The following is a 14,606-nucleotide window of genomic DNA, read 5'->3' as shown; positions in this document are numbered from 1 at the left end:
CTATATAGATCTATATCAGCCTCATATAGGCCTATTAGATGCTGGAATTAATAGCACAATGCATTATGCACAAATTGCTTGTATAGTGGTGGTGTGCTGGGCAGAGTTGATTCAGAGACACAGGTAGTGACACATGCAAGCTGGTGAAATTGCACAGAGACCATCATATGTGAATGACTGTATAGTCATAGTCGGCTTTAGGCATAGGCTGAAAAGGAGTCTGTCTAGGGCACTGCAGTAGCAGGGGCATTTTTCCAGTATTTTTTTTTTTTTTTTTTTTAGTAAAGAAATGATTTATTTAATATACAGTAGATATAAAAAGTTTACACACCTCTGTTAAAATGGCAGGTTTTTGTGACATAAAAAAATGAGACCACAATAAATAATTTCAAAACTTTTCTCACCTTTAATGTGACTTATAATCTATACAATTCAATTGTAAAACAAACAAATATGTTAGGGGAAAAATATAAAATAAAAAATGTACAATAACCTGGTTAAATAGGTGTGCACATGATTAAACTAATACTTTATTGAAACACCTTTTGATTTAATTACAGCATTCAGTCTTCTTGGGTAGGAGTCTATCAGCATGGCATATCTTGACTTGGCAATATTTTCCGACTCTTCCTTGCAAAAGTACTCCAAATCTGTCAGATTGCGAGGGCATCTCTTGTGCACAGCCCTCTTCAGGTCACCCTACAGATTTTCTATTGGATTTAGGTCTGGGCTCTGGCTGGGCCATTCCAAAAATGTATTTTCTTCTGGTGAAGCCATTATTTTGTTGATTTGGATATATGCTTGGGGTCATTGCTGTGGTGAAAGGTGAAATTCCTCTTCATATTCAGCTTTCTAGCAGATGCCTGAAGGTTTTGGGCCAAAAGTGACTGGTACTTGAAACTGTTCATAATTCCCTCCACCTTGACTCCAGCTGAAGAAAAGCAACCCCAAAGCATGATACTGCCACTACCATGTTTCACCATGTGGATGGGATTCTTTCAGTGATGAGAAGTGTTGTTTTTGCACCAAACGTACCTTTTGGAATTGTGGCCAAAATGTTCAACCTTGGTCTCGTCAGACCATAATACATTTTCCCACGTGCTTTTGGGAGACTTGATGTATTGGTTTACCAATTTTAGCTGGGCCTGGATGTTTTTCTGTGTAAGAAAAGGCTTCTGTCTTGTAACCCTAACCCATAGCCCAGACATATAGAGAATACGGGAGATTGTTGTCACATGTAGTACGCAACCAGTACTTGCCAGAAATTCTTGCAGCTCCTTCAGTGTTGCTGTAGATGTCTTGGCAGCCTCCCTGACCAGTTTTTATCTTGTCTTTTCATCAATTTTGGAGGGACATCCAGTTCTCTGCAATGTCACTGTTGTCCCATATTTTCTCCACTTTTTGATGACTGTCTTCACTGTGTTCCATGGTATATCCAATGCTGTTGAACAACTTTTGTACCCTTCTCCTGACTGATACCATTCAACTATGAGATCCCTTTAATGATTTGTAAGCTCTCTGCAAACCATGGCTTTGCTGTAGCAAACAACTGAGTAAATGTCATAAAAATCCTACTAGGACAGCTGAACTTTATTTGGGGTTAATCAGAGTCTCTTTAATTGATAGCAGGTGTGTACCCAAGAAGACTGAATGCTGTAATTAAATCAAAAGGTGCTTCAACAGAGTATTAATATAAGGGCGTGCACACTTATGCAACCAGCTTATTGTGCATTTTTTATTTTTTATATTTTTTTCCCTGACAGATTTGTTTGTTTTTCAATTGAATTGTACAGGTTATAGGCCACATTAAAGGTGGGAAAAGTTTTGAAAAGATTTATTGTGGTCTCATTTTTTTATATCACAAAAATGTGGCATTTTAACAGGGGTGTGTAAACTTTTTATATCCACTGTATGTTGAATGAATGCAGGATAAACTAAAGAGTAAGACAAACTGTGAGAAAAAAGGAAGAAAAAAATAATCTGGATGGTGGAGGTAGACCAGGATGGGGGGAACAGTGTGGTGTGTGTGTGGGGGCGTGTTGTGGAGCACTTTTGCCTAGGGCACCAGTCGACCAAAGGTCGGTCCTGCTTGTAGTGATGTGGAAATGAGCAATACTATAGCAATGAACCCTGCCATGAATGCAGAGGATGGTTAACAGTATGGCATAACGATTCAGAAATGCATCAAAATTCTGCAATCATTTCCTGCAACCAGCAAGATTGTATGATTGTATAAACAGGGAGACAGAGAGGAACACTGTCCTGTGGTGCCAGGTGTAACAGCCATTATAGCCAAGCAGTACAGGTTAGAGTATGTTCTCACAGCCAGTTTGTATGCTGAAGAAGGATTTGACCACACCTAACATAATATCACCTCCATGAGAGGAATATGAGATGTCATATCAGGATATGTATTTACTTGTAAGAAAAGTGATAAAAGAAGCAAAAGTAAAAAATTTGAAAAAGTGACTTTTTAATGAGAGTGTTTATATTAGTGAGTCAGAGACTGCATCAAATAAAACCGAACAGAATGCTGAGGGAGCCACTAGTAGTTCAAAATATATAGCAAATAAAGGTGTTAATAACAGCAGAGATACAAGTTTGTCTAGGGAGGGAATTGGTCTAACACAGTTAATAAATTCAATGGAAAAGCACAATGAATTACATATATCCCCAAAAAGGTTTGGCAATTTTTATATTTATCAGACAGAACTTATGCAAAATTAGCAGAGGAATAGCATTTTGGAGGAAAGCAGATCCAAAATAGTTCAATGACTTGATGACTTGAAGGGCAAACAATGGATTAACAAAACATGTAAGCCAACATACAATTACAATATCTTAAGAATGTTACTAACATTTCTGGTGTAGAACCCACTCATGATAAATTGAGTGTGTTAAGTTATGGTTTAGCTTTTGTGTCATCATATGTCTGTGATGTCTCTTCTTTGTTGTTAGATTTATACAGCTTTGTAAGGCTTCTTAATTTAAAAGTAAAGTTGAATAATAAAGTTATAGAAAACATATTCCAAATAAGGCAAATTTCACACTGCCACCACAGGCCACTATTCAGTTAGTTCAAACAATATCTGAAACTGAAATAAGAAATAAACTAATATGTAACATGCAGTTCTGGTACTACTTTTTATAGGGAAAAAGAGAAAATCTGTTCCTAAGTAAAGGTAAATATGAAAAGTCTTCTGATATTCACATTGTGAGCAAGTACTAAGATAGTAGCTCCAAAACAAAATACACGCAGCAATTAACTTTCTCATTTCTGATGGCTACCACTACTTTGAAGCTATCATTTAAACTAAATAATTCTTGTGACCATTATTGGAAGGATTCAGAAGTATAAACAATGACTTTGCAATATGAAAGCCACAAATTTCTTCTTTTATTGGAATGGTTTGGTATAGTGATCATCTGAGCCAATGCAAAGTTATACACAAGAGCGCAGAGCACCTGCAGGCAATGTATGCCTGAAGTCTTAGTACATTTTGCCAGTCAGCATATTGTATATCTGAATACACAGAGGGAGCAGAAAGGCTTTACACAGTGGCAACATGACAGGATAAATGCTTGATGTGTTGAGCATTGGGGAACTGAAGGCATTAACAAAATGGTACATTACTGTTCAGTCATTCTTTTTTATGTCAGGAGGGAAGCAGAAATGACACCAGAATCATTGCAATATGTCATGACAGCAGGCTACCTGCCCATTTGGAAAGTAGCATAATTTTGGGCTAAGGCCGTTGTAAATTCTCAGGATAAGGAGGATCACTCAGCATGGACTGAAAATTCTGGCATGTCATAAAATATACTAAAGGTAAAAAGTTCATCTTCAGCTTAAGCATAAATTTTAAATAAATTTGACATTAATGATGATATATTTTAGGGATATGCCTGGCTTGCAGACTTACATTCACCTAAATCAAAATCAGGTTTGCACACACATAAGCAGGTTCAGATGGCTGAGTGCTATATACTTATCTTTTCTGTTTATTACTTCTCACAAGAGTCTGGAAAGTAAGCAGGCTGAAGAATTTATTGGATGACAAATTACTTCAGCCAAATCTCATTAATTTTGGTCATGTACTGATTATGGCCTGCACGGTTTCTGTAATGCCTTTTGTGGCAATGGAGAACTGAAAGCTTTATTAATAAGGGCCTAAATGGCTAACTACTTTTGTGTTAATCACTAACCTTGATAGTTATAAGAGCACCCTGTCTTTTGACGATTGTCATTTCTCAGAGTCCCTTTGGTATCATTTATTATCAGTATCTGGTCTTCAACTGTGTTTTCCATCTAAGATTTATAGAAGTAAAGGACTACCTTTGATTGTTTTTCACTGCTGTCTTTCATTGCAAGTAACCCAGCACACCTGTGAATTTGGTATCAACAGATGTCTCAACACTTCACTCATTCAGTCACTTAGGAAACCCTTATGAAAAAAGATCCATCTGTTATTTAAACAAATTAAACACACTGAAGGCAGCATGTGTGTTCCATGATTATTTATATAGTTTAAGTACATTTTATAGGCATTATAAAAAATAAAATACGGTTTGGTAAATATGTGTTTATATTAAGGATGAACTGATGCCTTACATATAGGGTATGTCAAAGCAGCAATCATCTTGCTTTCTCTTCATCTGTTTACATTTTTAGGCAAAAATTGTAATAGTATATTTAAGCTGATAAAAAGCCTTGTGTGGTAATAAATGTGGAAGATTGCATTAGATTCTACCTTGCAACATATAGTTACCAAAAGTTAAATGACTGATGCTATCCAACTGACTTAAGTGACAGACACAGTAGCCAAAAATCTTCATATGAAGTTTCAGATTGGATGCATTTATTATGTTTATATGAGAGGTTTCTTTGTACATACTATACTGCAAGTAAACATACTAAAATGCAAACTGTTGTATAAACCAAGGAAGGAGATAATAATTCTCAGTTGTCCTGTCCCTATTAATATTCACTGAGCAGCACACCTTGTCATCTATTTATTTTTATTTTCTTTAAGGTATCAAATTGGTTTGCAAATGCAAGACGTCGCCTTAAGAATACTGTTAGACAACCAGATCTAAGCTGGGCCTTGAGAATAAAGCTTTACAACAAATATGTTCAAGGGAATGCTGAACGGCTTAGCGTGAGCAGTGAGGATACATGTTCTGAAGGTATGTGCAATAAAGCAGTCTTTGTTTTGTCCTAGAATCTTCACCTTTACATGTTGTGAAGTCTTTTTAAACAGTTTTTCTTATATAAAAGACTTTTATAATCATGAAATTCTTTAATATCTACTAGGGACCCATAATTCTGAAAATTATGTGGCTGTTTTATGGTACTGTCCACACTAAACCAAATAGCTTGGTGAAATAGTAGCATTCAAGCATAACAAAATTTAGCCTATTAGTTAAGTTTGCTGCTTTCTTTTGTAAAGCTCATTACTGAGTTGGAAAAAATGATGCGTCAATTATACATGCACTAACCTGTATTTTACACTACTAATAAACAAATTTAACCCAATGTGTTCTGATTTCAAAATATCAGCTATATGTTTTGCTGGTTAATATAACCAGAAACATAAAAAGTAGCCTTAAATTCTGCCCTAAACGTGTTCTAGTTGAATACATACAAATATATGTAGTTCTCTGTTTTGTAGTGAAGTAATCTACTTTAATAGCACCTTAACTTTTTCTTCAGTTCCTTTACTAGTTAAGTCTATTGTTAAAATTTCAGATTTTTTTTTTTGCCTTTAGTAATATGTTTTCTCTTCTTTAATACAAACTCGGCTGATATTGAGAAATATTTAATCTACTTTGCACCTTAGATGTTGAAAATCCACCAAGGTATCACATAAATGAAGGAGAATGCAAGAAGCCTGTTCACCACAGTGTGATAAAAAATGAAGGCGCAATAATGAAGGCGGGTATGAGATCAGAGACAAGCGTCAATGAGGATTACGTGTCTCCCCCACCAAAATATAAGAGCAGTCTGTTGCATCGCTACTTAAATGACTCCTTGCGGCATGTTATGGCATCAAACGCAGCTATTATAGAAAAAACAAGGCAAAGAAGTCACTCAGGCTCATTTAGTTCTAATGAATTTGAAGAAGAAATCCTTTCACCGTCATCATCAGAAACAGAGGGAAACTTTGTTTATCGTACTGGTAAGGAATTTCTGAATTAATGAAATTTTGCAAAAAAAATATTCACGATTATGGTTTACCTTTTAATTTCCTTAGTAAAAATATAAAATGGTTTGCTTTATATTCAGAAAACTGAGATCAAAAGATCATAAATTGATATTTGTCCAGAATTATTGCTTTGTGTACAAGCAAGCCTTATAGCGCTATACAATCCCTGTTAGGGGGTGTGTCTTCTCTGCTCCTGTTTACTTTATGTAATTATGTAAGGTGTCAACATTAATGAGAGGAAAGGCCAATTTTGGTTAGGAATAAAAAAATCAAGTGTTTGCCATTCTTCTTTCTTCAAGATATTCAGAAAAAAGCAACATTTTCAAAACAGCATTCGAATTAACATGATTCAAGCACTTGTGTTTCAGTAGATGGAATAACCCTTTCAGGCATAGACGATTGTGTAATTTTATAATTTTAGGCTATGTTTATAATATATTGCATATGACATTGATGCATACCATAGGATAAGAATTAATGCTTATTTCTGTGAATGACAGGATTCTGAACATGAAGACAAACCTTTAACCAAATGTTATGATGATATGAGCATCTATAAAGACTGTTGTTTTGGATTTTATATCAAAATTTTGATTTCATCTTTCACCTTTGAGCTTGGTGTTTATTTTTGTTTTATTTGCAGAAATCACACATGTATGTATTTTATTTTAAAGAAATAGTTCATCTCATGTTAACCTTAATGCAGTACAAACCATTTGACTGATGGTAGCAGTATCAGTAAATGGTAATATCTTCCAAGCACCCAAAATGGAGTAAAACAATGAATAAAATCAGTCTGCCTAATGCAAGAAAATACTATAGATTTACAAGCAGGTGGATTTAGTTTTAGTCGTGAAGTACAGAATGTGTGAACAGCTATATTTTAAAGGTAAAGTTGTTATCAGTTTTGATTTACTGCATCCCTTGTTTGTGACGGAATATTTTTTAGGAAAGAAATATGCTGAGAAATAAAACTGAACAAAAATGAATGGGTAGGGTTTGCTGTTAAACTCCATTTTCTGCAGTATTAAAATCGTAAGCTTCACTATGGGTTGAATATTCCACTAAAAGTCTAGATTGCTATATTTTGAAAGTTGTCTGGTGCACCGACACTTAATTCACAAAGCTACTGTTACTAATATACGTAATTTGCAACACTGAGTAATGCCACCTCATATTGCTTTGAATGCTTGTAGATGACTGCAACTTTATTTTACTGAAGATGAGAAATAGAATAATAAAGTGAAAGAAAACTAGATATACAGGAGATTGGCTAGGAACCTATAATCAAAGAATAATGCAATGAGTAAGAGCAGACAGTGTACATCATATACACATATGGAACTGCCTCTTTGTTTTGCAGGGTTTTACAAGTACCATTTGAAAGACACAGAGACATTTTTGATTGTAGTACAACTATATCAGGGATTACTGGTATAGGCAGAGAACCTTCATTTATATATTTTTTTCACTTACTTTGAGGAGGTAGGTGGACTGGAACACAAAGTCCTCGTTCTTCCACAATATAGTTACAAAAGTAAATCTTAAACAAATGTTACAGTAAAGGATTAGTCAAACCTGAATGTAATGTGTAAAGCATATCATATGACAGATACTTCCAGCATAAACATGGTAACGCAATAATAATATGTAACTGTAAATTGTGGAATGAGACACTGCAGACAGGCTGATCAGAAATGTAATGAGGCATGTCTCACTCTTGAACAGATACAGGATATGCCATCATAAAAACACTAGGGCTGTCACTCTAGACCAGAGTGCCAGATGACTTGGACAGGTTAATTCTTTATTACTTTCACGATTATATTTAGAATAACATGAAAGAGTTTGATCCTTAGGTATTAGATGACTCCAGAAGTGATGTTACATTAAGCCTGTGAGGTTATATGTTGTTCTAGAGAATGTTGTATATCTGGATATTATCTGAAATGAACCTAATGATAGGTTGGATGGATTTCCATAGTTTAAAGTTTTAATTACAATGGCTTAGTATTGCACAATGCAGAATGATGAGGAGAGGGTATTAATACTGGCTGTAGAATAGTGAGGGGGGCATATTTAATGGGTGGGCATTTTATAATCATTATAGGCATGGATGGTAGCTCACATTCAACAGTTTAAAACTTGGTGTGGTGGCTAAAAAAACATCCCTGATTTTGGTTAGTTTTGCTGAGGGTATAACTGCATTTTTTCTCTGTTTGGTATAATAACAGTGCTTCCTCACTGTTGTTTAGTAAACTCAGCTTAACTACCAGTGGAAGCTCATATTTGCAGGTGAAGATGAGAATCCTCTTTCTAAGGAAAATCTGTAATTTCTTAAGAAGAAAACTGTACCCTATGTAGAAACCACAACAAGCACTTTTCGTTTCTGTCGAGCAACATTTACATTGTTATCAAAGCTAGGGAATGGTCTAGTCATAGGTCTAAATGCTTGAAGTTATGGTTTCAGTATACCTAGCAATTGGTGGTAGATGGTAATATATTGTTTTAATATTGAGGGATGCTGTCTCTAATTTTTATGAAAGTGGTGTTTGCATAACTGTACTGAATGTTAAATTGGAATAGCTTTGCTAGTTTCTCATAAATATTTAAAATATACAGACAAAAAGGCAAAGACTTCAGTCATGGTAAATGCTTTGTGTGTGTACTAACCATCATATTCTAATTCCATGTAATGAATGGTGAGGCCCATTGAATAAATATGTAAAATACTATGAAAAAATGAAAAAGCTGTAAAATAGCTTCTTAATTTGTGAGTGTCTATACAGTTTATTGTATGGTGCAATTTGACAGGAAATACAATATGAAACAATTTAAGCAACGCTGATACTAAACAAGTGTTTAATAAAACAGAGCTTTCAGGTCAAACAAGCCCTTCATCAGTGTATAAAATACTAACACATACTAACAATATTTATACCATCAAAAATCACACAGCTATTAATTATTCAATTAAACAATTAAATCCTGGTTAAGAACAACAATTTTAAAAGCATAGGTCTGTATTTCAAACACATTTGTTTATATCTTAATACAGGTTTTAAAGAAACAGTCTAATTTTAAACAGGGTGGTACATCTGCACAAAGACGTATTATCCATTGATATTCCTTCATCTCAAGTTTATTATTTAGATCTCCACCTCGTATATCCTTAAATACTCTATCACCCTAAAAGATAATTTGTGTGCATTCCCATATATATTAATATGCTTAGCCAAGGAATTAGTATCAGTCTTTTCCTTATTTCTGAGTGGTGCTCAGTTATTCTTTCCTTCAATTTTCTGGTTGATTTCCCAACATAGAATGTCTGACATCTACTACAGGTAGCCAGGTAACTGGCAACAGGCAACTGTTCAGCTTTTTTGCTATTTGACAGGAATCCACTGAAAATTATTCCCTTTTGTCATTGTTACATTCATTACAAAAACTAAAACAGTGAGTTATGGAATGCACTGCTCATGGACACAGAGATCAAGCAGACCGAAAACTCAAGCTGTCGTTTTTCTGCTTGAAATTTAATTGTTAGAAATTCTGCTAACCTCTCAGTATATTGCTACTGTTACTCTACAAACTGTCTAGAAACCTTCTTTGTGCAGTTCTAACAATAAGTAATGGAATTCTTTCCACTACAGCTTTCTTACAAAACATTGTAAACACAAGTGAATTGCTTCATAGACTGGTGAAGTGTCAGGAAGATGCATTGCCAGAGTTTCATGAATTTGTCCACAACAATACAATGATACTGCAATGCTTTTCTTTAATTTGTGGATTCATTCCACAATGATTTGCATTTAAAGCTAGTGCTAATAATAATATGTCTTGGAGCAACCGGGGCTGGTTTAGTTGGTCTTATGAATGAGGGTGGACATTGTTAAATTTGTTAAGTGCCATAGTTATTAATGGTAGTGACCTTTTTACTTGTACATTTTTTCAGTGTGAGGTTTTTACTTGTTGGTTTGTCCATCAAAAATCAAGCACACTTTTATGAGGGGCTGGCATAATGGCTAAGATTTTTACTTCACAAACACGAAGTACAGAGTTTACTTCTCACCTTTGAGGGAAATTGGCTAGACTTAAAATGACCCAAAGGGTAGTTAGCCCTTACTAATTTATCAGCCTAAGTATAGACATCACTTGCAATTATTCTGACTGTTAGATCTGCAAAAGAATCCTACATGCACTGCATGTAGGCAATGTCACCTCAAGTAAACCCAAGGTAAAAATATTTTAGTATTTAAGATGAGAAACTAATAGCGTGTGATTCATGCTGAGTGGTGACAGCATCATGTGAGTTATATTTTGACAATGGAAATGAGATGTCTTGAAAACAGCTAACAGCTCACTCTTAAATGCCAGCTGTTGTTATGAGTCATACTTAGATAATAAATCTGAGAGACACATTACAATCTGTTCTCCTCACTAAAAATAAGGGGAGATGATGGAGGTGAGGTAGTCTAACTTACACACTTTGGATAATTGAGGTGAGGTAGTCTAACTTACACACTTTGGATAATTGAGATGAGGTAGTCTAACTTACACACTTTGGATAATGGAGGTGAGTTAGTCTAACTTAACACTTTGGATGATGGAGGTGAGTTAGTCTAACTTAACACTTTGGTTGATGGAGGTGAGGTAGTCTAACTTAACACTTTGGATGATGGAGGTGAGTTAGTCTAACGTAACACTTTGGTTGATGGAGGTGAGGTAGTCTAACTTAACACTTTGTATGATGGAGGTGAGGTAGTCTAACTTAACACTTTGTATGATGGAGGTGAGGTAGTCTAACTTAACACTTTGTATGATGGAGGTGAGGTAGTCTAACTTAACACTTTCTATGATGGAGGTGAGGTAGTCTAACTTAACACTTTGGATGATGGAGGTGAGTTAGTCTAACTTAACACTTTGGATGATGAAGGTGAGGTAGTCTAACTTAACACTTTGTATGATGGAGGTGAGGTAGTCTAACTTAACACTTTGTATGATGGAGGTGAGGTAGTCTAACTTAACACTTTGGATGATGGAGGTGAGGTAGTCTTCTAGAGTAGCAAAACCAGCCATAATCTCCTGGCAAAAGGATAGGTACAGCTGGATGTCAATACCTCGTATTAACAATCGACACTTCTATCTAGAATGGTCTCACCTTCCGAGGAAGCAAATGTACACAGAGAAGAATAATAAAACCAAAATTGAGTCTTGAGAGATCCAACAAGTCAGAGTGTGTGTATCTGTTGCAAGAGTTAAAACCAGAAATAACTTATTGAGCATTCCCAAAAAGATACGAGGTGGAGTATAGTTGAAATAAAATCACAGAGGACCAAAGGTAAGCAACCAGGGTACCATACCATGCAACATCAAAAGACATTGATAGATGATGATGTCCAAGACTGAATATTCATAATTGAAAAAGCTTCTCATCCTCCCACATCCTAAAAGAAGAGCAAACAATCTAGTAAATAACTTGACTTTAAGTTAGATCTAGTCCACGGTAAATTGGGTAGACAGATGACAGATCCATTACCTCTGCAAAGGCAGTATAATCAACACCTTTCAGTAGAAGCCAAAACATTTCACAGAAGAATATAACCAGGATAAATATGGGGGATTACCTAATAAAAAATTTGTGCAGATTTCTTACAGCAAGGAAGAAAAAGCCTTTTAAGGTGTAAGGCCTCCACAGGCTGTCCACCATTTAGCATAGGACAACTGGATAATGTAATGTGGCAGAGCTCTGACTAGACAAGAATGTCACCTTTTTATATGAAATCTATGTGCCAAGTACAACATATTGGATATGCAAACTAAATGTGGCATTGTCTCAGCAATTTCCCTGCCATCTCCATGCAAGCCTATACAACCCAAAAGCAGAAGCTCAAACTAGGGTCCTTTAAATACAGTAAGCTTAGGACATATATTTTGTGAGGTAACTGAATACTGAGTACCAGTTATAGCCATATTATAAAACCTGGATAGAGTATCTGGGTCATTAGCACTTTATCCCCTCAAGTAACTGGTCCATTAAAGAATGAACATATCACAAGTGATGTTTCATAAATCCCTGTAACAAACCAGCTCACAATCTAATGGCTGTTGGTAGGATGTCATGCTTGGAGTGAAGTAGGTGATAATTCAACAGTGAGACTGGGTAAATCAGAGCCATTTGGAAGGCCAGATCCAATAAGTGTTGAATGTACATGCATGCCTGCCTTAACAGTAACTACATGAGTAAAGCCAGTGTTTTCCATAATAATCTCCTTGGTGATCTCGCTAGACTCACTGTTGACTGAGGCATTGAAATCTCCCAAGATTAAACATCTTCTGTATTCTTGCACGAAGTTGCATTTGCAGCGGGTTGATCCTACAACCCAGTAAAAAGAATTGAATACAATAAAATAAAATAAAGTAAGTTGATGATGAAGTCTTTCTGACCTCCTGAAGAAAAAGAGACATTATACGTAAGTAGCTCTGTCCCCATTTCAGATTGCCTCATAAATCACATAGGTTCATAGGTTCATAGGTTGGTACTAGGCTATCAGCCCTAGGGCCTATACAAGCCTAGCCATAACAATTCCCTGGCTATTTCTTCCCACATTATTTACTTTCCTGGACCCCTGTCTAGCAGGGCGACTGACGTGATCCCTGGGGTGAATTTCCTTTCTCCCATCCAATCGTCAAGGTTCCTCTTGAAGAGGTCCAAAGAGGCACTCTGTATGGGCAATCTATTCCAGAGTCTGGGGAGTCTCTGGGTCAGGAACCTATCCCTCCAGCATGTTTTGTTTATTGTGATGACAAGGTTTAGATCCCTGGAGCGTGTAGCTCTGAGGGATTGGGATTTCTTTAAGTGTAGCATGTCCAACAGCTCTGGGTTTGACATGGCCATTATAGTGTAACCCACACTGACACAGCAGCCCAGCCTCTGGCAAGTGTCTTATTAATTTTAGATTAATGCAGGCATTTAAGGGCTAATGCATTTTCCATTCTAGTCATCAAAAAGATAATTTTATGTCAAATGTTGTTATCCTTTGCTCCCTGTCTGAATTTGAAATGGCTTTATTGTGATTAAAGTTCTACCCCATGTTAACACACACACACATATTTATATCCATATGTATATATATATATATATATATATATATATATATGTATATATATATATATATATATATATATATATATATATATATATATATATATAAAATCAGTCCGATAACAAACAAAACAACTACTAAAGAACCACACTGTAGAAAAAGTAATAAAACTTGAAAAACCAGCACAGTCACCATGGAATCAGGCATAAACGATAATTTATTCCAAGAGTAAAAACATATAGAGACACTAGTAACAAAATAACGAATTAAAGATAAGCACTTTCAGGTTCTAAGATCCTTCTTCAGTTCCACTATAGAAGTGTTACATACATATATTTAACATACTTAACAACTAATAAAAAGTTACCATTACCACTTTTTGCACCAAAAAACATAATCAATCATTACATAAAAATTTAATTATTCTGAAAGAATCGGTATTCTATTGGCCCTGAATATGGTTGGTAGTTGGCAGTTTGAACACTATTTTCTTTGGACAAGGGGTTTGTGGCTTTGATTTGCTGGGAAATGTAATGGTTGTTGATTGGCAGTGAGAAAGAACTATGTTACTGGCCAATGGATCTTTTTTAAGCGCTGTTTTTTTGCATTATTGGCATAATGCTTTTTATTTGGTTAAGCATGTAGTAGTTTGCTGTTGATTAGCTGTTGCTAGCAATGTAACCATTGGTTCATGGAGTGCTCTAGTTTTAACCACAGAATGTCAATCTTTTGATATATTTAACTTTTACGTTTCTCATTGGATAAAATATTGAATGTCTAAAGATGATGGGCTACACATTAATAATGATGTCAATGGTATCGTTTTAGAGTGGTTTTATCCAATGACAACTTTTAAATGCTGATTCTTTTAGAATAATTTAGTTTTTATATAATGATCAGTTATGTTTTTTGGTGCAAAAAATAAAATTGGTAATTTTTTCATTTATGTTTGATTCCATGGTGACCGTACTGTTTTTTCAAGTCAAGTTTTATATATATATATATATATATATATATATATATATATATATATATATATATACACACACACACACACACACACACACACACACACACACACACACACACTTTAAAGATATCAATATCCTTCTTAATGAAATTGTAGCCTTCACAGCTCATCGTCACTCTGACATCTAGACTACCACACCATATATTCCCAGCAATGATAGGTCAGTGCTATCACCATTGCCAGACTGTTTGCATGAACAGACATTGCATGTCTCTCTCTCTATATATATATTAAATGTATATGGGTCCACTTTTAAATCTCGAA

At 35.2% G+C, this 14,606-nt stretch overlaps 1 protein-coding gene across 1 annotated transcript in view; it reads left to right on the top strand.

Annotated features, from left to right (window-relative positions):
- MKX (mohawk homeobox) overlaps positions 1-14,606 on the top strand; it is a 452,149-nt gene that overhangs the window by 77,978 nt on the left and 359,565 nt on the right. The window contains exons 4-5 of the mRNA XM_044066669.1: positions 5,034-5,187; positions 5,841-6,179. Of these exons, the coding sequence (XP_043922604.1) occupies positions 5,034-5,187; positions 5,841-6,179 (493 nt within the window). The remainder of the gene's footprint in view (positions 1-5,033; positions 5,188-5,840; positions 6,180-14,606) is intronic.

Source organism: Protopterus annectens, chromosome 3.part1 (genome assembly GCF_019279795.1).
Source record: "Protopterus annectens isolate FY-2018-M chromosome 3.part1, PAN1.0, whole genome shotgun sequence".
Taxonomy (NCBI): Eukaryota; Metazoa; Chordata; order Ceratodontiformes; family Protopteridae; genus Protopterus; species Protopterus annectens.
The sequence above is the reverse complement of the archived record's forward strand: the minus strand, read 5'-3'. Positions and strand labels throughout refer to the sequence as shown.